Below are 21,447 nucleotides of genomic sequence, written 5' to 3'. Positions count from 1 at the left end.
TTTATCGTACCCCATGCACAGTCTCAGAAATCTTAAGGGGACATGAGAACGGAATAATTTGGTAAGTCGCGATTTTCAAAGCGACTGATATACAATATGGTATTGTTTGGTATGTGTGAACTTATTCGCATAACGACTGTGAAATCATGTTCACTGTGTGACGATATTAACTATTACAAAGGTGAATTTCGCCGCCTATAAACCCTACAATATAATGGACTAATCTATCCAGTGACGTCATTCAAGGTGTTCTGTTGGAATGTAGTGACGTCACATGTTTTCGTCACATCCGGTCTGAAACAGGTTGGAGCTTGTCTCAGCTCAGTAAGGCCGTCTTGTCTGCAGTTTCAGGCGTTATGATTAGTCATACGCATTATGGAAAAATGCAATATCTCATCGCAATGAGGAAATCTGTCCAACAGAATTACTTTTCTGATAGTAATAAATAAAGTTAACAATGTCCAAAATAAAGCCATGTTGATTATCTCATATGGATGACATCCTCTGGAAACTCCCAAGCTGATGAGCGAGCGAAAAAAAAAAAAAAGGTAGGCAAATAGAAGTGGGCCACTTCAACTCTCCAAGCAGATGCGTGACTACGGCTTGTTTGCAAAGTTTTCTACGCCTCTAGTTGTGTTTTGCCCTTTTTTTCTCTTTCCACCTCCGACCCACAATAATCTTCGCTGGGCATTCTGGCTTTGTTGGGACTTCTGAAACAGTGCCTTTTTACTTCTAGGTGAAAGTTATGCAACAAGACAGTGACATAATGCGAAACAAACATGTTCTCCAGATCAAAACAGTAATCTGGAATTTTTTTATCAATTCAGCGACAAATTCTTTGAGTTGGAGAACAGTTTATTTCTTATCAACTTTCATGCTAAGACTTGTACCTCGGCTAACGTGTAGCTGGGGCGTGCCTTTCATGCTAAGACTTGTACCTCGGCTAACGTGTAGCTGGGGCGTGCCTTTCATGCTAAGACTTGTACCGGGGCTAACGTGAAGCTGGGGCGTGCCTTTGATACTGGACCTTGTTATGCAGGCGTCCTGCTTACTAACGTTACAGTGTAACTGATGTCAGTTATCTGGTCTGGTGTATCGGAGTCGCTGGTAAGCCTCATGACCTAACTGCAGCATAAACTTGACTGTTTCTCCGTCTGGGAATGACCCAGGAGATTATAACCTTCTTGCTGCGACTTTGCACAAAGAGTCCAGGACAAAAATTACACTTAACCATGTAGTGTGTGTTACTGAACTTTTCATCATCATCTGGTCGTGACAACGTCATGGATGAACTCTTACATTCCAAAAATGGCTGGTAAGTAACCTCCACAGGCAGCATGAACACCAAGGGGGGAGATCTCGGAACTTTCCATTTACATCTTTAAGTCACCTCTCCCCTAGCCTGAATTCAATCAAGCCTCCTGTGACCGCTCGCTGCCCTGTAACCGCCTCGGGGAGGGGAGAGAAACCCCCGGACAGCTGGAGTTTGCGTTATACAGACTAACCCCTCCCCTAGCCCGTTATTTTTTAATTGTTCTGACAAAATTACTAGCTGAGACGAAGATGGTTTCACCATCTGAAACATGCCTACTGTACTGAATGATCCGAACCAAACAACCAAAAAGAACAAGTTTTTCATTCATGTCATCTTCAGTATTCTATTCAATGGTAAATTTCTTCCTCCATTTCCCCACATCTTCCCCTAACTACACGTAGTTTCTTAACCAAGAGCTGGTTTATGGTACTAAGAGTCACTGGCTTGTCTGGCTGTTTCATGGTACTGAGAGTCACATGCTGGTCTGGCTGGTTTCAGGCGGCTGCGGCCGGTTTGCTGAAGAATCGTCCTTACTTTCCGCGACCTTCTGGAAACAGTAGACCAGGTACACACCTGCAGAGGCAAGGAAGGTCGTCTTAATGCAAAAGATACTTAAGCAATGGGATAAGATTTGGCAATGGTCAGATGTTTTTGACAGCATCCGCTGGCTTTCGTCAGTGACTGAACGGAATCTGAAGTCCAACAGGAATTGAACCAAGATTATTGATTAATGTGTAAATGAGGTGAAGACAATTATTAGACAGTTTGATGGGTGAAGATGTTGTCTGTCAGCCTTTGTGACATTTCAGTCAGCGGATGCTGTCTGAATCTTCTGACCATTTTACAAAACTTATCCAGGTGCTTGAGTAACTTTTGCATTGAGTATCTCATTACCTTTGTTGGACATCCAGGTGACAATGAGTCACCTTTTTATTCTGATTTTATTAAGAAGAAATGAAAATGTGTCAAACCCAAACGGCTGGACTCAGACTTACTTGTAGCTTCCCACTCGGCCAATGAGAGGGTTCCCTGTGGGATAACAGGAGGTCAGAGGTTATCACTGCAGGTCATAGGTCAACACAGAAATTCACATGCTAACATATCAGGTCATAGGTTACGTTAGGTCAAAGAACAACATGCAAATGTATACATCTTTTCGTGGGGTCGGATCTATAGTTTAACTGTATTACCAGGGACACCTATGATACAGACATACCACTATTGGATATCCCAGGGTTCACCTTTTACCCCCCTCCCATTAAACCCAACCCTGGGGTGGTCCGGTGTGCCCCTGTCGCCCCCCTCCCCTACTCACCACCCTGGGGTGTTCCGGCGTGCCCCTGTCGCCCCCCTCCCCCTTGCTCCTCAGCTCCTCCAGCCTGGCGCGGGCGTGCGCGTAATCCCCGGGGTCGCTGCTGGCCAGCTCATGTCCCTCGTGGGGCGGGTACGTCTGCAGGAACAACAAACAAACATAAACAACAAACACCAGGGTACGTCTGCAAAGACAACAAACACACACATGGCAAAGTCTGCAGACAACATACATGTAGGTACTTACTAGTGGTTAAATAAAGATATTGTACTAATCTATCCTGGGCAAGTGCACAAACCTGTACACAGGCCTGTAAGTAATTCCTTTGATCTTGAAAGGGGTGAGAGATAAGGGGAAGATTATCTTATGTCAGAGGCCTTTCTTATGGAAGGCACCAAAAAGATCTAAAGCTCTACATTGTGTCTAAAAGACATTGTCTTTCATACAACATGACCACTGTTGCTTGAAATTACAGAGGTTGAAGTACATATTTCCTATTGGAGTTGCAAAGCAAGCGAACCTCGAGAGCTTTCATCCTCTCCAGCAGGGACCTGCCCTCCCCTCGCGTCACCTGCTGCTCGAAGAACTCCGCAAACGTCTGCTTGTACACGAGCCTCAGGCCGTACTTCTCTGCCATCCTGTACAACACAGGTTACACCCAGGTTACACCCAGGTTACACCCTCACACAGGTTACACCCTCACACAGGTTACACCCTCACACAGGTTACACCCTCACACAGGTTACACCCTCACACAGGTTACACCCTCACACAGGTTACACCCTCACACAGGTTACACCCTCACACAGGCTACACCCTCACACAGGTTACACCCTCACACAGGTTACACCCTCACACAGGTTACACCCTCACACAGGTTACACCCTCACACAGGTTACACCCTCACACAGGTTACACCCTCACACAGGTTACACCCTCACACAGGTTACACCCTCACACAGGTTACACCCTCACACAGGTTACACCCTCACACAGGTTACACCCTCACACAGGTTACACCCTCACACAGGTTACACCCTCACACAGGTTACACACTCACACAGGTTACACCCTCACACAGGTTACACCCTCACACAGGTTACACCCTCACACAGGTTACACCCTCACACAGGTTACACACCCATCAGAAGTCACACTTACTTCTCTAGCAGCGGAAAGTAGACCAGGAACTCGGGACAGTCGACCACGCCCTCCAGATGGAAGTTGTACTGGCAGCCGAACAGCGGGAACTCGTCTTTCTGCCGGAACGTGATGCTGTAGATCGAATTTCCAAAGGATAGACCTTCCGATGCCTTCAGTCTCCTCCTGCAATACATAGCAAGGGTCACAATGTCTTCAGCATCTTAGATATTACATCTCGTCTTCAATATCTTACATCTCGTCTCCAACATCTTACATCTCGTCTTCAACATCTTACATCTCGTCTTCAACATCTTACATCTCGTCTTCAACATCTTACATCTTGTCTTCAACATCTTACATCTCGTCTTCAACATCTTACATCTCGTCTTCAACATCTTACATCTCGTTTTCAACATCTTACATCTCGTCTTCAACATCTTACATCTCGTTTTCAACATCTTACATCTCGTCTTCAACATCTTACATCTCGTCTTCAACATCTTACATCTCGTCTTCAACATCTTACATCTCGTCTTCAACATCTTACATCTCGTCTTCAACATCTTGCATCTCGTCTTCAACATCTTACATCTCGTCTTCAACATCTTACATCTCGTCTTCAACATCTTACATCTCGTCTTCAACATCTTACATCTCGTCTTCAACATCTTACATCTCGTCTTCAACATCTTACATCTCGTCTTCAACATCTTACATCTCGTCTTCAACATCTTACATCTCGTCTTCAACATCTTACATCTCGTCTTCAACATCTTACATCTCGTCTTCAACATCTTGCATCTCGTCTTCAACATCTTACATCTCGTCTTCAACATCTCACATCTCGTCTTCAACAATTACATCTTACTTCTCGTCTCCATCTTACATCTCGTCTTCAATATTGAAGAAAAAAGTGTTTCTTGATCTGATGTTATTCAACAGAAAGCTACTCTTCTTGTAGTAATGAGATTAGACGTTGTTTCATTTGATGATTGTATTTATCACAGCCATGTGCACGTTTAACTTTGATTGAAACTTTGATGTTTCAGTAACAAAACTATTAAGGCTGTTCCAGAAAAACTGGCTGAGGATTGGGAGGCTGCATTGTCCTAATATCAAAATAATAGTAATAACAACAGCCCCCAAACAGCTGCACACATTTTTTCATTACAGGCGGGTAGGATATACATGTACAAATACCTGCCTGCAAGGTGCTGGTTTTACAACTTGTAAACTGAGGTACACAAACAAGACATACCGGTAGTTGGCTTGGTGTAAGAATGAGTTTACATGCTGTGTGCGTTAGGGAAAGGACATGTTGTTTGTTTGTTTGTTTGTTTGTTTGTTTGTTTGTTGTGTGTTACTCACACCAGCTCGTAGCCGTCGGGCGTCGTCCCGATGAAGAAGCCTCCTGGTCGGAGTCTCTCACCGGCGTTCCTCAGCATTCTGTCTGCCTGGGCGTGGCTCTCGAATGAGTAGTGCAGCACGAACTGGCAGCTCACAAGGTCAAAGGTCGTGTTAGGGTCGTGGTATCTTCTGCTCAGGTCCTCCTGTGGGAGAAAATACTGCAGGTCAAAGGTCATATCAGAGATAAAATACCACTTTGTCAAGTCCTTTTCTTGGGAGAATATACTGGCTAGATGTAGCCAGACTGAGGACTACAGCACCCCATCTACATATCTACCATCGGGTCCTGTTGAGTACTTTACCTCCAGTTCTCCCTACCATAACGTACCTTTGCACAGTCAGCGGCAATGAACTCAGCTGTGAAGATCCGGGGACCGCGCCCGCCCCGCCCAGCCATGCTGCGGTACCGCTCCTCGCACTGCTGAACAGACGTCTCCGCCAGGTCTGCACAAACAAACAAGCAAACAATCATGTGGTAAGTACAACAACACTCCAGTAAGTTCATGAAACATCATAAGAACATCATTGCTACTAGCAACTCTCCCACTGGCCAGCCCCCTGGAGGCTTGCTAGCGAACACCAAAACAGAATTCGGTGGAGTTGAAACTGGTTGTTGCCATGGCTGCACCATGATTGACAGCTGTGATAGCTGAGGATTGTGGGCACTTACCTGCGCACACCAGGTGATCGATCCCTCCCTTCTTCCACTTGAGCAGGTCGCCGCCCTTGCCGACCCCGAGGTCCAGCACGCACAGCCTGCTGCCGGGGCTGTCTGATCGCAGTCTTCTCAACGTGTCGGCTGGGGGAGAGTCAATAATCAGCGTTGGGGTGTCAATAGTAAAAACAAAAGGTAAAGTTAGCCCCATAGCCTTTTTCAGGCCGCAGTGGCAGTTGGTTGTTAATCCACTGTGTCTAGGGCCTGGTGTTCGAAGGTGGAGCCCATCCCTCTCCTTGCACTGCCTTTTACCTCCCCAACCAAAGTCAGGTACCCAGTTTTACACCTGGGTAAGGCGGCCTACCAATGAGCATGCTGGGTAAGGAGAGCTACCAATGAGCATGCTGGGTAAGGCAACCTACCAATGAGCATGCTGGGTAAGCAGACCTACCAATGAGCATGCTCTTGATCCAGTTGTTGAAGTTGCGGAGGTGGAAGATGCGGGACTGCGAGCGGACCGCCAGCCCCTTCTCCTCCAGCCGGTTGTAGTGCTGAGCCACCTGCGGCGTCAGCTGGCCCCCCTCGTTACGCAGCCGCTTGGTACAGTCCGGGTCCTGTGAGATGGTTGCAGCATCTTCTGCCTTCCTCTTCATGTTTCCTCCTCCTCCTCCTCCTCCTACTGATGGACCGGCACCCTCCATAGTCCTCTTCAAGATCTCTTCTCCTACTGCTGGACCAGCATCCTCCACCTTCCCCGGGTTTTCCTCTACTACTGGTGTACCTGATGTTAGGCATACAGATATACAAATGTTACCTTAGGTGATACTGCTCACAAGCTGTGTAATAAATTACACTAACAGAAAGAAACACATACACACACATAGCCGCAGCGACTCTGGGGAGGACGTATTTGCTTGTATATAATACTATATAGTGCCCTCCTACCTCAGTCTGTAGGAGGTAGTAACCCTACCTCTGTTGGAGGACACTATACACAAACAAATAGTTCCTACCAAGAGTTGCTGCGGCTAGCCTATGTGTGTCTCTCTATCTGTATATAACGTTAGATCTCTTTGTATGGTGACTCTGAGGAGGACGTACCCTAAACTTGCTTGTATTATATATGATGCACATCATGTATGAAATAGTGTCCGCCTACAAAGTTGCCACGGCTAACACACATAGACACAGACACACATACATACATACACAAAATTATGAGAGAGCTTAACGTTAATAAATGGAATATTTGTGGAAAACGAAAATAATTTGGCCAACTGTATCTTGTAAGCTGTAGTGCTTTCTCAGTAGAACCAAATATGAGGTTGGTAGAACGGGGTTACAGTTTAACAATTCGGTCCTGGAATGATTAAGAAACGTTGACCACATTTATCTCACCCGACAGGAAATTACGCTCACAGACATGGTGCAATAAGACAAATTCGACTGCAACAAACCTTCCGTATTTTCCGCCATTTTGTTGTGATATACAAGTAAAATACTTCCGGGTGAGTCACCACATTTCGCAAGAGGGTATCATTTACGATTTAGAAATAATGCTACTAATTCGATTAGAATTTTTTTATGAACTAATTATGTTTAATAGACAAAAAAATAATATCATTAGGTTTATAAACAGATTTTTAAACAAATTTGCGATGTAAAGTGGTTGCATGTGCTTTATTCCACTCAAGTGCCCCCCGAGAATCTTCATGGACCGGTCCGAGGTCATGTTTGTTGAGAGAGAGAGTGTGGAGAGCAGCACGTTCTGAATGGTGGGGGTAGGGGACGGTTTGTAGGAAGGCGACGGGTTGGGTTTTACCGAGTTTTGTGGTGCTTTTCGGGACAGATGGCGGCTCGGGGGTCGCGGTACGGGCGCAGACTGCTGTCCAGCTTCCTGACGGTCACTCTGCAGACGGAGACGGGCGGCGCGAACAGCCGAACGGCGCAGGGACAGGCGCAAGGTCAGTCCGGGGCAGCGCGCTGGCGGGACGCTACAAGCAGAGGTTGGGTGGGGAGTCTGGTGGGGAGACTAGCGGATGGGGGAGGGTACGGGTTCTCTCCAAGCAGAGGTTCGGTGGGGAGGCTAGTGGATGGGGGAGGGTAGCAGGATACTTCAAGCAGAGGTTGGGTGGGGAGATCTTTTACCTTTGAAAAGTTTGATTGGCAGCTGTCAGTAAGCTGGGCAAGTCGCAAAAAACTATGACACTTGACCTCCTGCTACCCCCATCTTCTTCTTTACTGCTTAGCCTCATATCTGAGATTATCAGCAGTTGCGCATGGGTTAGATACAACACATTAGTGCCTGGTACAAATAAAACGAAGGGAACATAAAGGAAAGGCACTAAGGAACATAAACAACTGAATTTGTGTGTGTAAAGTCAAGTCAAGTCAAAGTTTAAGGACAAGACAACTGACATCTGGATGCTTCCAACCTCTTCCACGAGAGTATAGTAGAGTAGAGAAGAGTAGAGAAGAGTCAAAGTAGAGTAGAGTCAAAGTAGAGTGGGGGGGATCCTATGTTTCTCCTCGCCTGGTTTTACTGATGCTGCTCCCTTCTGTCCTGCCACTGCCAGGTGTTCTGCGGAGTGTCCATGGCTGGCAGGAGGGGATCCGGGACATGGTGTCCCGCCCGACAACCTGGCTACAGCAGCCACACCGCCCGACAACCTGGCTACAGCAGCGAAACACACACCGCCTAGCTGTGCCCCACCGGAGGACTTACCCAGGCGCAGTCGTCCCCACAGCCAGGCCTTACCCAGGACTGGTGCTCCCCACAGCCAGATGTCACACCGTAACTTCTCACACATTCAGCACCAAATTCTCCCCCCCACAGGGCGGGGCCGCCTGCGTCCACTGCTGTACTGTCCACAGCTCTGCGAACATTGCTCAGAGGAGTGAGGAGAAACAGCAGGCAGTTCAGGAGGACCAGAAGGAGGAGGAGGAGGAAGAGGATCTGGATGAGAAGTACCGGAACCTGACGTTGTTCCAGAGGTTCAAGTACATGGTGAAGGATTATGGGCATGTTCTGATCCCCGTACACGTCGCCACATCGCTCGTCTGGTTCGGTTCTTTCTACTACATGGCCATATGGTGAGCTGCACCCTTACCTGTAGTCTTTGTGTCCTGTTTCTGTCCTGTAGTTGAACTAATTCTGTCTTATTTGTGTCCTGTACATCATTGGTAGTTCTGGGAAAATGACAGCGGAGACTGGTATTCGACCGGTTTCGACTTTATTGTCTTTTTCAAGAATGACAGAGATCGGACCACTCCTCCTTTTATACCTTTTCTGTGCCTCCCTAGTGCAGGGCGCTCTAACTTGAGCTTAAGATATTGACCAATCAGCGTTAAGGGTCTCATATTGCCCTGGATATAGGCTAGGTTGCCCTGATCTGAAGGTCTAGTTCACTATGCACTAGCTAGGCTACATTGCTCTGGGTGCCCTCCAGGTCGTTTAGCCCTGACCTCAGTTGACCTATGATATGACTTCATCTATTGTTCTAGAACAATTGTACATGTCATGAGGGTCTTACTATACATTGGTGGAGGAGGCACATTACAATTATGACGTCATGGTGGACGTTTACAATGGTATGCGTGTTTACAAAGTCAAGGAGAGTGGTCCGTACAAGCAGAGTGAAGCTAAATACATGAACAGGAAGTCTGCCGCTAGGTGGCTTAAATACAGAGAATCAAGTACAAAATTACCGCTAGGTGGCTTAAATACAGAGAATCAAGTACAAAATACAATCAAATTACAAACAAAGCATGAATGTAACAGACTACCGAACTTTCTAAGTTAGTGCTCGGATCCATAGGATACTAGTAACCAGCAAATGCGAAGCGTAAATCAACTACAAGTCAAAGTGTTAGCGCCGGTTACGACGAGAACTATACTTCTTGTCCCCTCATACCCTGGTTATTTCCAGTGATTCCAGGTTGAGTCCTTCTGGGTGAAGTGTTCGGAGCTGATGTATCCAGTAGGATTCTCTGCTGAGTCGTCGTTGTCGTGTGAGGTCTTCGGTCCTGCCGTATGCCAGCTTCTCGAGTCCGACGACCTCCATGTCCGCGACGGTGTGGCTCGGTTGGTTGAAGTGGGCTGCGATGGGTGTATCCTTGTCCGTCTTGATGGAAGATCGGTGCCCGTTCATCCTGTTGGCCAATGTTTGTCCTGTTTCGCCGACGTATTGTATGCCGCATTTCTTGCACTGTATCATGTATATGATATTCCTGGTGCGGCATGTGATGTGGGCCCTGATGGTGTAGCGTCTCGAAGTGCGATGGCTTTGGAAATCCTTGCTCTTCCTGACGTATGTGCAGGTGAGGCACTTTCTTCCGCACGGGTATGATCCCGGAGGGATGTTTTTCGTGATGAAATTCTTGTTCTCCCTCGGGATCTGGGCCCTCACCAGTGTATCCCTCAGATTTTTGTTGCGGCGGTAGGCGATGAGTGGTGGATCTTGGAAGAGTTCTCGTGTTCTGGGTGATAGTTGTAGAATGTTCCAGTACTTTCTGAGAATGTTGTTGATGGGTGGTAGATGTGGGTTGTAGGTGGTGACTAGGACTGGTCTGTCTTGCGAGGCAACCTTTTTCTTCTTGGCTCCTAGGAGTTCCTCTCTTGGGCGGTCTTGGGCGCGTTGTGCAGCTTGATCCAGGAGGGCGTCTTCATAGCCTCGATTCTGGAAATGTTCTTTTAGCTGCTGTGCTCGTTCCCTGTATTTGGGTTCGTCTGAGCAGATTCTACGAACGCGTAAGAATTGTCCAAAAGGTATACCCCGTTTGCAGTGGGTGGGGTGGGAAGAGTTCCTTAGAAGATATTGGTGCTTATCTGTGGGTTTTGTGTAGAGATCCGTGGTGAAAGCTCCCTCCGAAACGCTGATGGTGACGTCCAGGAAGTTGATAGATGTAGTGGAGGCTTCTACCGTGAACTTGATGGTTGGATGTGCTGTGTTGAGGTCTTTTATGAATGACTTGAAGTCTTCTTCCGAGTGTGTCCAGATGGCGAAAACATCGTCTATGTACCTCCACCAGACTAGTGGTTTGAGGTTCCTCTTGTAGACGTGTTGTTCCTCGAATTTTCCCATGAAGATGTTTGCGTATGAAGGCGCCACTCTCGTTCCCATAGCCGTTCCTTGGACTTGGATGTAGTGTCCTCCGTTGAACTCGAAGTTGTTGAGGTTCAGGATCCTGTCCAGTAGGTCGCAGATGGCTTCGGTGGGAACGTCTGAAGGGTTCTTTTGGAGCGCTTCGCGAGACGCTTGTATACCTTCTTCTGTTGGGATGTTAGTGTAGAGGGATGACACGTCCAGGGTGACCAGTTTGGCGGTTGGCGAAATCTTCCCGAGTTTGTTAAGTTTCTGTAAGAAGTCTGTAGTGTCCTTGATGTAAGATGGTAGTCTTTGCACCAAAGGGCGGAGGTGGTGGTCAGCAAATTCAGAGATCCTTTCTGTTGCACAGTCATTGGCTGAGATGATTGGTCTGCCCGGGTTACCTTCCTTGTGGATCTTAGGGAGAAGGTAGAAGACAGGCGTTCTTGGGTGTACGGGCGCAAGATAGTTGAACTCGTCTTCGCTGATAGTTCCTTCGTTAAGAAGTTTAAAGAGAGTTGTTCTTACCAGCGCGGCGTGTTCCTCCGTGGGGCAGGAGTCGATGTGCTTGTAGTGATCTTTGTTGGAGAGTTGACGTAGTGCTTCTTGGATGTAGTCTTCTCTTTTCATGATCACTACCGCGGAGCCCTTGTCTGCGGGTTTGATGATGATGTCAGTTCTTCGGCTGAGTTCCGCAAGGGCTTCGCGTTCTGCACTGCAGATGTTGGTCTTGAACAGTCTTGGTGAAGGTTCCTTGTGTTCTAGGATTTCCTTTTCGACTGCCATGATGAAGGTGTCTAGCGCCGGATCTCTGTGGGTGGGGGGAGTCCACTTGCTTTTGACCTTGAATTTTTGGGTCTCCATTTTGTCGTGGTCAGCAAATAGTTCCCGCAATCGAAGTCTTCTGAAGAAGGCGTGGAGGTCTGTGATGAGTTGTTGTCGGTTGAGATCAGTGGGTGAGGGGGAGAAGTTGAGTCCTTTAGAAAGTGCAAGTATGTCAGTGTCGGTGAGTGGTATGTCCGAGAGGTTTACCACTGTTTTCCTTGCTGCTTCGAGGAGTTTGCGGCGGCGTATCTTCCGTATCCTGTCTTTCCTCCTCTTGCGTTTTTCTTGGATGGCCTTTTGGCGATTAAATCGCCGAGGGCGAGCACGAGCCTTCTTATGGAGCCCCCTCGTGGGTTCCTCCTTGCGTTGGCCTGCTTGCGTACCTTTTCTGGTGCATTCTGGCGTTTGTCCTTCTTTGCCGATGGGGCGCTTTTGTTGCTTTCGTCGCCTTTGTCGGTGAGGCGCTGCCATGGCTGCTCCTTGTTGTCGGACCCCTCCTGTGGAGGGGTACTTCCGTTTTTTGGACGCTTCTTGCTGGGGCCGTTGACGGCGATGTCACGATCTCGCTGGAACTTTTTCTCCTTGGTCTTGAGGAGGGCGGCTTCCTTTCTCTTCTTGAACGTTTCCACGTTCTTTTCAAGGGTTTCCCGTTCTTCTTGAGGAAGTTCCTCTGTCTTCCGATTGAGGCCCGCGATTGTGTTGTCCAGGACATCTTCTGCTGATCCGTAGAAGTCGATGATCAGACCCATCAGGGTGCGCGATGTTTCCTTGAGGGTCTCGTCCCAGCGGCGATCGAACTCTGGGTTCGTCTTACCCAACATGGGTTTCTTCTCGATCACCAGGCCTTTGGGGATCAGGTGCTCATCCAAGTACTTCTGTAGCGTCTCTCGGTGGAGTTGGTAACGGAGGCTCTTGTCGGTGGCCTTGATCAGGTCCTTTTGTAGAGCGGTGGTGTTCTTCGGGGGAAGGGGGTCTTGGCGTGCAGCGTAGATAAGTACCTTCCGTGCTGGTTCCTGTTCTGGAACGGATGTCTCAGATCCGTTCCGTTGTCTTTTCTTCTCATTCTTCTTCTCTGCTTGTCTCTCTTCGTCACGTATTCTTGACGTCGAAGTCTCGTGGCTGGATCGCTTGGCTTCTGCCGTGGATACAGCATCCTCCCAAATTGTAAGGGTAGACATCATTGGTAGTTCTGGGAAAATGACAGCGGAGACTGGTATTCGACCGGTTTCGACTTTATTGTCTTTTTCAAGAATGACAGAGATCGGACCACTCCTCCTTTTATACCTTTTCTGTGCCTCCCTAGTGCAGGGCGCTCTAACTTGAGCTTAAGATATTGACCAATCAGCGTTAAGGGTCTCATATTGCCCTGGATATAGGCTAGGTTGCCCTGATCTGAAGGTCTAGTTCACTATGCACTAGCTAGGCTACATTGCTCTGGGTGCCCTCCAGGTCGTTTAGCCCTGACCTCAGTTGACCTATGATATGACTTCATCTATTGTTCTAGAACAATTGTACATGTCATGAGGGTCTTACTATACATTGGTGGAGGAGGCACATTACAATTATGACGTCATGGTGGACGTTTACAATGGTATGCGTGTTTACAAAGTCAAGGAGAGTGGTCCGTACAAGCAGAGTGAAGCTAAATACATGAACAGGAAGTCTGCCGCTAGGTGGCTTAAATACAGAGAATCAAGTACAAAATTACCGCTAGGTGGCTTAAATACAGAGAATCAAGTACAAAATACAATCAAATTACAAACAAAGCATGAATGTAACAGACTACCGAACTTTCTAAGTTAGTGCTCGGATCCATAGGATACTAGTAACCAGCAAATGCGAAGCGTAAATCAACTACAAGTCAAAGTGTTAGCGCCGGTTACGACGAGAACTATACTTCTTGTCCCCTCATACCCTGGTTATTTTTATTTATATTTGTGTCCTGTAGTTGTACTGATTTTGTTTTGATTGTGTCCTGTTTCTGTGCTGATTCTGTGCTGTTTCTGTCCTGTAGTGGCATAGATCCAGTTCCGCTCCTGGAGCAGATTGGCCTGCCGCACTCCTGGGTGGAAACCATGAAGAAGTCTGGAGCCTCGGACGTGATGGTGGCCTACGCTTTCTACAAGGTACGACACAACCAGTTACGCTTTCTACAAGGTACAAGACTTTACATATTGCAGAACAATTATGCTTCCTACAAGGTAGTAGACTTGGAAATATTACAGAACAGTTACAAAGAGTGAATCGCATTAGAATTGTATACTAGTAAGCTGTGGATCTTGTTATTGTAACTGGCCATATCCCTGTTTATATAAGGTGTGAATCCAATCATTATTTTCACACCAGATTACCTGTAAGATTTACCTGGTGTCAACTCACTCACCTTCCCTTCATCTACACCTGAGCAAACAATAGACAAACATCACTAACTTTGTCTTCTATACCTGTTTAGACAATTACTGTTAATGACAGAAAAAATCCTGATGAAGGAAAAACAATTTTATTTGTCCTTGAATTAAGGATGATTCTGTGAGGAGGATTTCCCAGTATCTATGTACTCCTTTCTCCCCCAGATCGCGACCCCTGCCCGGTACACGGTGACGTTGGGCGGCACGACTTTCACGATACGCTACCTGCGCAAGAAGGGCGTCATGCAGAAACCTCCGCCCTCCAAACACATGGAGAAGATGAAGGGCTTCATACAGGAGAAGAGAGACCAGATGAAAAAATAAGTACATGAAGTGAAGTGAAGAGTAGACAGACTCTTCTGGCAGAGGGACTGACTGTCGGATCCGTGTCCAGCTGTTGTGTAGAAAGTTCAGAGGAATTTGGTTTGCCTTGTAAGATAAGGCAGGGATGCTGACAGAACTGTTTTTACTTCAAACATTTATAATGGTAAAGATTATATTGCTGCCCTGCTAAGCTACCACAGAGTTATGTATTGCAACAAACTTGTCATTGGAGATATGATTATCATAATAGAAAGCCAAAACCAAATGATCACAGGCATACCAGTGCTGTAGAAACATGATGACTGAATGGATTGATTATCATTATCATATATGACTTAAATGTACTTACATATACAGCAAGCACAAACTGTATATCATGCAAGTGGCCACAGAGATTGTGCGGAAAACCTTGCCCAAAAGTGGTAATACACACATACATCCTGTAGTTAGTGTTATAAGCCTAAGGACATGTCTGCACTAAGGTCCAAAAACACCTTGACTGTGTAGTCAACTATTTTTTTAGTTGTTCATGAGTTAACTTTACTCCAACACTACAAAGAACATGAAGGGATGAACAGGTTACAGACAGTCTGTAAGGCAGTCATCAGGAATAGTTCGAGTAAGAAAGGCGCTGTGGTAGTGTATTGTGAAAGCAGAGCGATGTTGAAATGGACATCTTGTGCAAAGTGTTGCTTGTATGTTTAGAGACAGAGTTGTAAGTACTTGGGCAGTAGATGCTTCATACAGGTTGTGTGCAAATTTTAGAGCCAAAACCACAGGCACCTGTGGGTATAAACAGCTTTTAGAGTCTACCTGTCTGTATGTTTTTATTTAGCTCCAAAAGTATTACATATGCAACCCAAGCATAATTTCTGAAGTACGACAGTTGTACATCTAGGGTACAGGCTGGAATACATTCCAGTGCAATAACAAATGCTACATCAGCAAACAAACTCATAATGGGCAATAAAAAATAAGGAAGGCCTTTATTTTGGTGGCTGGTGATTGACAAACCATCAACTACGTCTGTAGGAGGAAAAGTTCACAGTCAGATGTGTGACAAAGTGCCTCGCTGCTTGGGAAGTGATATCCACCAGGCAGGCCTAAATCCTATGGGGGTAATGATATTGACTGTTCTTGGTTGTGAATCGACAGTACTAAGGTCAGACTGCAAATTACAACCAAATCAGTGCTGTGACGTCTTTGTCCATCCGTTCGTTTGCTGATATTTCTTTATATTCTCCAAGCAGATAGCTAGAGGCTTCGATCGAGAGGGGTAGTTTTGTCCGGGATTTTTTACGTCCCTCTTCTCTCAGAGGGACGTAAAAAAATCCCGGACAAAACTACCCCTCTCGATCCAGGCCTCTGCTTGGAGAATATATATTTCTCTCATGTATTTCATTATGAGCCTCCATTCTAATCATCAAATTATATATATAATAATGCTACCGAGGAGGCCTTTCATGAGAAATTTTGCGATATGGGATATGATAGGCTCATGCAGAGGCTCGAGCATGATGCAATATGTGTCGACTTTGAACTTCTACTGAACTGGAGTACATGCGAAATCACATGGTTAGCTGATGGCGGCGTAGTCCATTTACTTTATAGGGAGGTTAGCTTTTCGACAAGTAGATTACAAACTTATTTTCCTTCAAAATGGTCACTATCACAGATTTGACATGTATTGTATGCAATCGAGAGCAATACTTCTAAATCTCTTTTCTATACATTGATGATTGGAGCAATTTAAAATGTGTGGAGCCCATATCGAAGTGGCACGGTCCCAGTGCTTGTCAGCATGACGTAGCAAAGTTACGTAGCTGAAGTTTGAGTTCTGCCATGTTACAGTAAATTTTTTCTCTGCCCGGAAAGTTAGATCCTTACACGTTACAGACGCCATTTCTGCTACCATGCTGCGGCTAGCCGTGCAGGAAGTACTGGGGGAGGGGAGGGCGGTTCTGAGTGCGCAGGTCGCCGTACGGAGCCTAGCTCGGGCCGAGTCTACCTCCGCCCCGCAGCCGGACTCACCGCGGGACGACCCGACCCCGGACCTCGGCCTGCCGCCCACCATCCAGGGCCTCCAGCAGCCCAACCGCGCGGTGGGTCCCCGGCAGGCCAGGGCCGTGTTCCGGGCGGCTGTGCAGGCGGCGCAGGCCGGGGCCGCGGGCGGGAGCGTGCAGGGGGTGCAGGCGGGCCAGCAGGCGGGCTCCAGGGCGGTGCACACACAGGTAGGGCTGTAAACTAGTATAGGGCCGTGCACACAGGTACGGAGATAGTAGGAGCATGCCCAGTCAGGTGGCCGTGGGCTAACATATGGCGTGTCTGTCTGTATGAGGGCGGGGTAGCAGACGGGCTCTGGGCTGTGCATACACAGGCAGGATATGGTAGAATGTAACACTCTGGACTTATGGTGTCTGACAGTCAGGGTGATAACTTTGCTAATAATTATGCTAAGAATGGGACGGATACATTGCCTGCCCGTCTACCAGGGCTCCGATACTCCCACTGAGACGGTACCCAGACTAGCTAGCCACATTTCATATAGAAAATCATGCATTGTTTTATTTCATTGCGACATATAATTGGTATCCTTATGATGTGTCTGTTCGTACCCAATGTATATTTTATAACCTGTCTGTTGGCAGCCGCTGGAGTGTGGAGTGAGCTGCCAGGGTCCGCAGGGGGACGGCTGCAGCTACGCAGCCCTGCAGTACAGCAACATGTTCTCACCTGTCAGCAACAGCAGCTGCCAAGGTGTGCAGCAGAACTACACACACAAGACAACAGGTGAGTCATCCATGATACCTGTCGCCCGGCAGATTCACCTGCCCACTATCCATAAGAACCTGTATAACACACATTACTGCTGTTAATGCAGGTTCGTTTTCTCCTGTTAATGCAGGTGCGTTTTCTCCTGTTAATGCAGGTGTGTTCACTGCTGTTAATGCAGGTGTGTTCTCTCTCGTTACTGCAGGTGTGTTGAGTGGAGACCCGTTCGCCCCCCAGCGGCGCAGTTTCCACTCCCTGGCCAGGCGGCGCGGCGGCCCGGCTCCTGTCCACCCGCTCACAGCTGAGCTGACCGGCACAACTGGCCTGTTTGGCAGTGCAGAGCTGCAGGGGACCGCCCACAGGAGCGTGTTGGACACAGGTACCCGCCTGCAGGGGACCGCCCACAGGAGCGTGTTGGCCACAGGTACCCGCCTGTCCTTGCACCGCTTCAGCTTTCCTCACCACCTCTGTACATCTGCCCCTGCTGAACAGGCAGGGAAACCCCCCAGTCACAGGCTCCTCTGCATGCCTGCCCCTGCTGGACTCGCAGGGAAGCCCCACAGGCACCTCTGCACCCCTGCTGGAGAGACCGAGAAGCCCCCCAGCCAGCGCGAGCGGCTGAAGCGAGCGGTGCGGGACTACGGATCGACTGTCGTGGTGTTTCATGTTGGGATCTCCCTGATGTCCCTGGGCGGCTTCTACCTCGCCGTCTCCAGGTGACTGCAGTTCCTGAGACTTTCCCCCCTCCAGACCCCACTTCCTCTTTCTGCTCCTTTGCAGCTCCACTCGCCGCTCTGTTGCACTTCTATCCACCCTCTGGTTTTGTTGTATCTCCTAACAACCCTGGAGTCAGTCCCCTCACACTGCTACACAGTAGCAGCATGACTGAGGGGTTGTTGTCTCACACCCCGACCATTTAACGTTTTGAAAAAAGTAGTAGAAACTATTTTTTTCTAAACGTTAAATTGCGGTCACTTTCAATCACTTCCAAAGTGCCAAAATTGCCAATCTGAAAACATCTTTGGAATGCTGACACCTTCCACCATCTCACTGGCGAGTTTGTTTTGTCAGATGTGGTCCTTAACGCAAGTTAGAAAGGGATTTGTCGGGAAATGGCTGATACGAATCTGAGTTTCAATGCGATTCACGTGGTTTGATTGGTCGGGGTGTCTCAGGGAGAATCCCTGTGTAGTTAAGCATGTAGACAAGTCTTACTCTCCAAGCAGAGGTTGAATGGGCAGATCGTCACCGTTTTATCATATGCCGTTTTTTTCGCTAGCGAAAAAAAAAAGGCATAGGATAAAACGGTGACAATCTGCCCATTCAACCTCTGCTTGAAGAGTAGACAAGTCTTACAAACTGCACTCTGTGTTTGTCTGCATGTTCTCTGTGATCACAGCCGCTTTATCTGTTCCTGCCATGTGCTGCCTCCTGATATAGTTAGTTCTCTTTTAGTACATTCAGTGATGAGATGTTTCAGTAATGTACCTCGGTGTATGTGCCTTATTGTGCAACCAAAATGGGAGCTTTGCACCTAGTTTTTGACTGGATGCACCAGTGCTGCCTACTATTATACACTTTTGTAGGATATAGGTAACTTTTGTACACTAGTACTATACTGAATATTTTTGAAATTCAAGTATCAGGTAAAGCAATAACCTTTGTTTTACTTTGTTTGATGTATTACTTGTTAAAATTTTGAAGTTTACTGTTAGCTACAGAATTTCAGATTGAAGTCATGTCTGCAAATATATTCTGCTGATATTCTTAATTTTCATTTCATGTTGTGCACCCCAAATTCTTTCTGTGCTCCTAAATTTTAGTTTTAGTGCCAAAAATGAATTTCGAGGCCTGGTGTATGTGTTTCTGTTATAATACTGAAAGTTGCTGTTGTATGTTTCTGCAGTGGGATAGACATGGTTGCCTTGCTGCACAAGATCGGAGTGGGGAAGACCATCGCAGAGTCAGGTGTTGCTACTGGCGCCAGTACCTTTGTCATCGCTTACGCTGTCCACAAAGTCTTCGCACCTGTACGGATTGGAATCACGCTCACCTGTGTGCCTTTTGTAGTTCGGTACCTGCGCAATGTTGGTCTGCTGAGATAAGCTACTGTATCATAGATGTACATAGTCATGTAATTATCCTACTTACTCTACTTACTATGATGTAATTATGAATCATGTGTAGCATAATTTGCTTTGCCAAATTCTGCAAAAAACAGTATTGATGAAATGTTTCTCATTGGTAATGAAATTACCAGCAGTATGAGGGGAGAAAATGAAGGTAAACGCGTTTGTCTCAAAAGTAACATAAGAATGTAGATGCCAGAGATTTGTATTTTGTTCTGTTCTATTTGCCTGCAAAGAGAGAGAGAGATAGAGAAGAGGTTCACATAGGAAGAAACCCTCTGTAGTTAAAAGGCTCCAAACTTCGGAATACGTCCATCTGCTTGAGCAACTGGATAAGTTTTTCAAACGGTCAGACAGTTCAGACTATATCTGCTGTCTGTCCTCAGTGATTCATATGTAGTCATGAAAAGCTGTTTCTAAAATGTTTTCCCTGTATGTCAAATCGCAAGTGCCATAACTCTTGTATGTAATTGATGAAATGTTAGGGATGCCTGGTTGCTAGTTTTGCTGAGTCATGGAAAGGGAAATACAGAAGGCTATAGAAGCTGGTATAATATGCAGTCATGTCACCCTCGCCCCTGTATGTAAACATCCTGGGTTAATATGTAATTCTCATCGACACAGCAGCAAACAAAACTCCCCATGATACTTCTCAACCTTATTGTGTTGTGATTGCATCAGCCATGTGTCAAAGGTCAACCACCTGACCATGACGAGGCTTTTTGTTTGCAGGAATTTTTGAATTTCCATAATGCACTTCACCCGGTGGGGGCCTTGATATGTTCCTGTGGATATCTGCAGGCCCAGGGGCGTTATGGCTCACTGATGAATGGAAATATGCTTCACATATTTTACTGTTCATAGACATGATAGAATCACTAAATCATAACAGGGGAGGGGGGCACGTAACATTACATTACTACCAGTGGTAGTTACGGATCCGGATGATCTCTTGTTAGGAACGTCCTATTATGTAATACATTTCGTAATACATTTGTATAATCAAGGAGAACCTCCTTGGTATAATGTAAAAACAGTTTGTTTTGTCCCTCTCACCACCACAAGGAGGAAGGGTCGGGAGCCAATTTTTATCCATTCCAACGAGGGACGTGAACATATACATGTACAAGCAGTTTATTCTTCTGTTGCTTCCATCTTACTAACATCAAGGAGGTTGCTGACATGAAAAAACTCTCAAAAGCAATAAAATGTTGATGTAACAGACATTTTGTCCACACCTGGTTTCTGATCATGATTAAGTGCTCCAAACAAGCTTTAGATTTATCTCTTCACCCTGATTTCTGGTGAAGTTGCTGTGAACACTGGGCTGCATGGGACTTCTCCACAGTCATCTGATGCCCATCTTAACCCAGACCCCATCTGGTTTGTATAAGTCTGTATTTTAGTATTAACATTAGTACATGTAGTACAATCCGGACCCAAGATGGTGATGACTGTTGTAGAGATGAACCAAATAGGGTGAATAATTTAGTCAGCCAGTCATAGAGTTACACAGAGGAGTTAAAAAAAACTCTTTTTCTTTACACACTCTATGCCCTCAGGTCACTAAAATCTCATGACAGCAACAATACAACTTACACCTACAACTTTAATACAATAAGGAGTATAAACCTGCTTACAAGGACCCGGACCGATGAGATTTAAACCTCCTTGCAAGATCCTTGAAGCATTGGTAACTAAATTCAGATGTATTTTCAAAGTTGAGTCATTACTATGTTAACGTTCAACTACTCTTTTTACTACTTGATCTATTCAAATCTAGAAATAGATATAAAATAAGTTGAAAATGTCAATCTGAACGGAGATTTTTAACTTCATAATATTTGAAGGAAGTGGCTACTGACAGGATGATCCTGTCAGCAGTGCAATTTTTTCTACTGCTGACAGGATGATCATGACTTTCACACTTCCCAGAAGTACTTGTGCTGGGATCTGGAAACGGATATTCTCCAGGCGACAACAATTTTGCTCAGCGTGCAAAACAAAGAAGGAAACAGCTAAAACCTTGAGTAGAAGGACGGTAAAACACAGAAACTTATGAGTTGTCCA

At 46.5% G+C, this 21,447-nt stretch overlaps 3 protein-coding genes across 9 annotated transcripts; 2 read left to right on the top strand and 1 right to left on the bottom strand.

The window, feature by feature from the left end:
- Nucleotides 1-1,644: 1,644 nt before the first annotated feature.
- On the bottom strand, nucleotides 1,645-7,320 carry LOC136438437 (mRNA cap guanine-N7 methyltransferase-like). 3 transcript variants are annotated; one of them, XM_066433204.1, is made up of 10 exons: nucleotides 7,290-7,320; nucleotides 6,284-6,613; nucleotides 5,848-5,976; nucleotides 5,506-5,621; nucleotides 5,139-5,320; nucleotides 3,789-3,953; nucleotides 3,148-3,265; nucleotides 2,631-2,765; nucleotides 2,311-2,344; nucleotides 1,645-1,888 (listed from the first exon to the last, which is right to left on the bottom strand). In XM_066433204.1, exons 1-10 carry the CDS (start codon nucleotides 7,306-7,308, stop codon nucleotides 1,788-1,790), a joined length of 1,329 nt encoding a protein of 442 aa, XP_066289301.1. In that variant the 5' UTR covers nucleotides 7,309-7,320; the 3' UTR covers nucleotides 1,645-1,787. The 3 variants fall into 3 exon arrangements, with proteins under 3 accessions (XP_066289301.1, XP_066289303.1, XP_066289304.1); XM_066433206.1 differs by having other exon boundaries at nucleotides 7,231-7,308; XM_066433207.1 differs by lacking the exons at nucleotides 6,284-6,613; nucleotides 7,290-7,320 and adding an exon at nucleotides 6,197-6,216.
- A 242-nt stretch (nucleotides 7,321-7,562) lies between these two features.
- Nucleotides 7,563-15,465, top strand: LOC136438441 (protein FAM210A-like). 3 transcript variants are annotated; one of them, XM_066433214.1, is made up of 5 exons: nucleotides 7,563-7,796; nucleotides 8,409-8,472; nucleotides 8,503-8,925; nucleotides 13,759-13,901; nucleotides 14,318-15,465. In XM_066433214.1, exons 1-5 carry the CDS (start codon nucleotides 7,682-7,684, stop codon nucleotides 14,482-14,484), a joined length of 912 nt encoding a protein of 303 aa, XP_066289311.1. In that variant the 5' UTR covers nucleotides 7,563-7,681; the 3' UTR covers nucleotides 14,485-15,465. The 3 variants fall into 3 exon arrangements, with proteins under 3 accessions (XP_066289311.1, XP_066289310.1, XP_066289312.1); XM_066433213.1 differs by having other exon boundaries at nucleotides 8,409-8,925; XM_066433215.1 differs by having other exon boundaries at nucleotides 7,565-7,796; nucleotides 8,409-8,925; nucleotides 13,759-13,870.
- A 752-nt stretch (nucleotides 15,466-16,217) lies between these two features.
- LOC136438438 (protein FAM210A-like) lies at nucleotides 16,218-20,601 on the top strand. Of its 3 annotated transcripts, none has more exons than XM_066433209.1 (5): nucleotides 16,218-16,707; nucleotides 17,125-17,266; nucleotides 17,454-17,627; nucleotides 17,673-17,964; nucleotides 19,155-20,601. In XM_066433209.1, exons 1-5 carry the CDS (start codon nucleotides 16,390-16,392, stop codon nucleotides 19,351-19,353), a joined length of 1,125 nt encoding a protein of 374 aa, XP_066289306.1. In that variant the 5' UTR covers nucleotides 16,218-16,389; the 3' UTR covers nucleotides 19,354-20,601. The 3 variants fall into 3 exon arrangements, with proteins under 3 accessions (XP_066289306.1, XP_066289307.1, XP_066289305.1); XM_066433210.1 differs by having other exon boundaries at nucleotides 17,454-17,767; nucleotides 17,816-17,964; XM_066433208.1 differs by having other exon boundaries at nucleotides 16,220-16,707; nucleotides 17,454-17,964.
- The last annotated feature ends 846 nt before the right edge of the window (nucleotides 20,602-21,447 follow it).

This window comes from Branchiostoma lanceolatum, chromosome 7 (assembly GCF_035083965.1).
Source record: "Branchiostoma lanceolatum isolate klBraLanc5 chromosome 7, klBraLanc5.hap2, whole genome shotgun sequence".
In the NCBI taxonomy this organism is placed as follows: domain Eukaryota; kingdom Metazoa; phylum Chordata; class Leptocardii; order Amphioxiformes; family Branchiostomatidae; genus Branchiostoma; species Branchiostoma lanceolatum.
The sequence above is the reverse complement of the archived record's forward strand: the minus strand, read 5'-3'. Positions and strand labels throughout refer to the sequence as shown.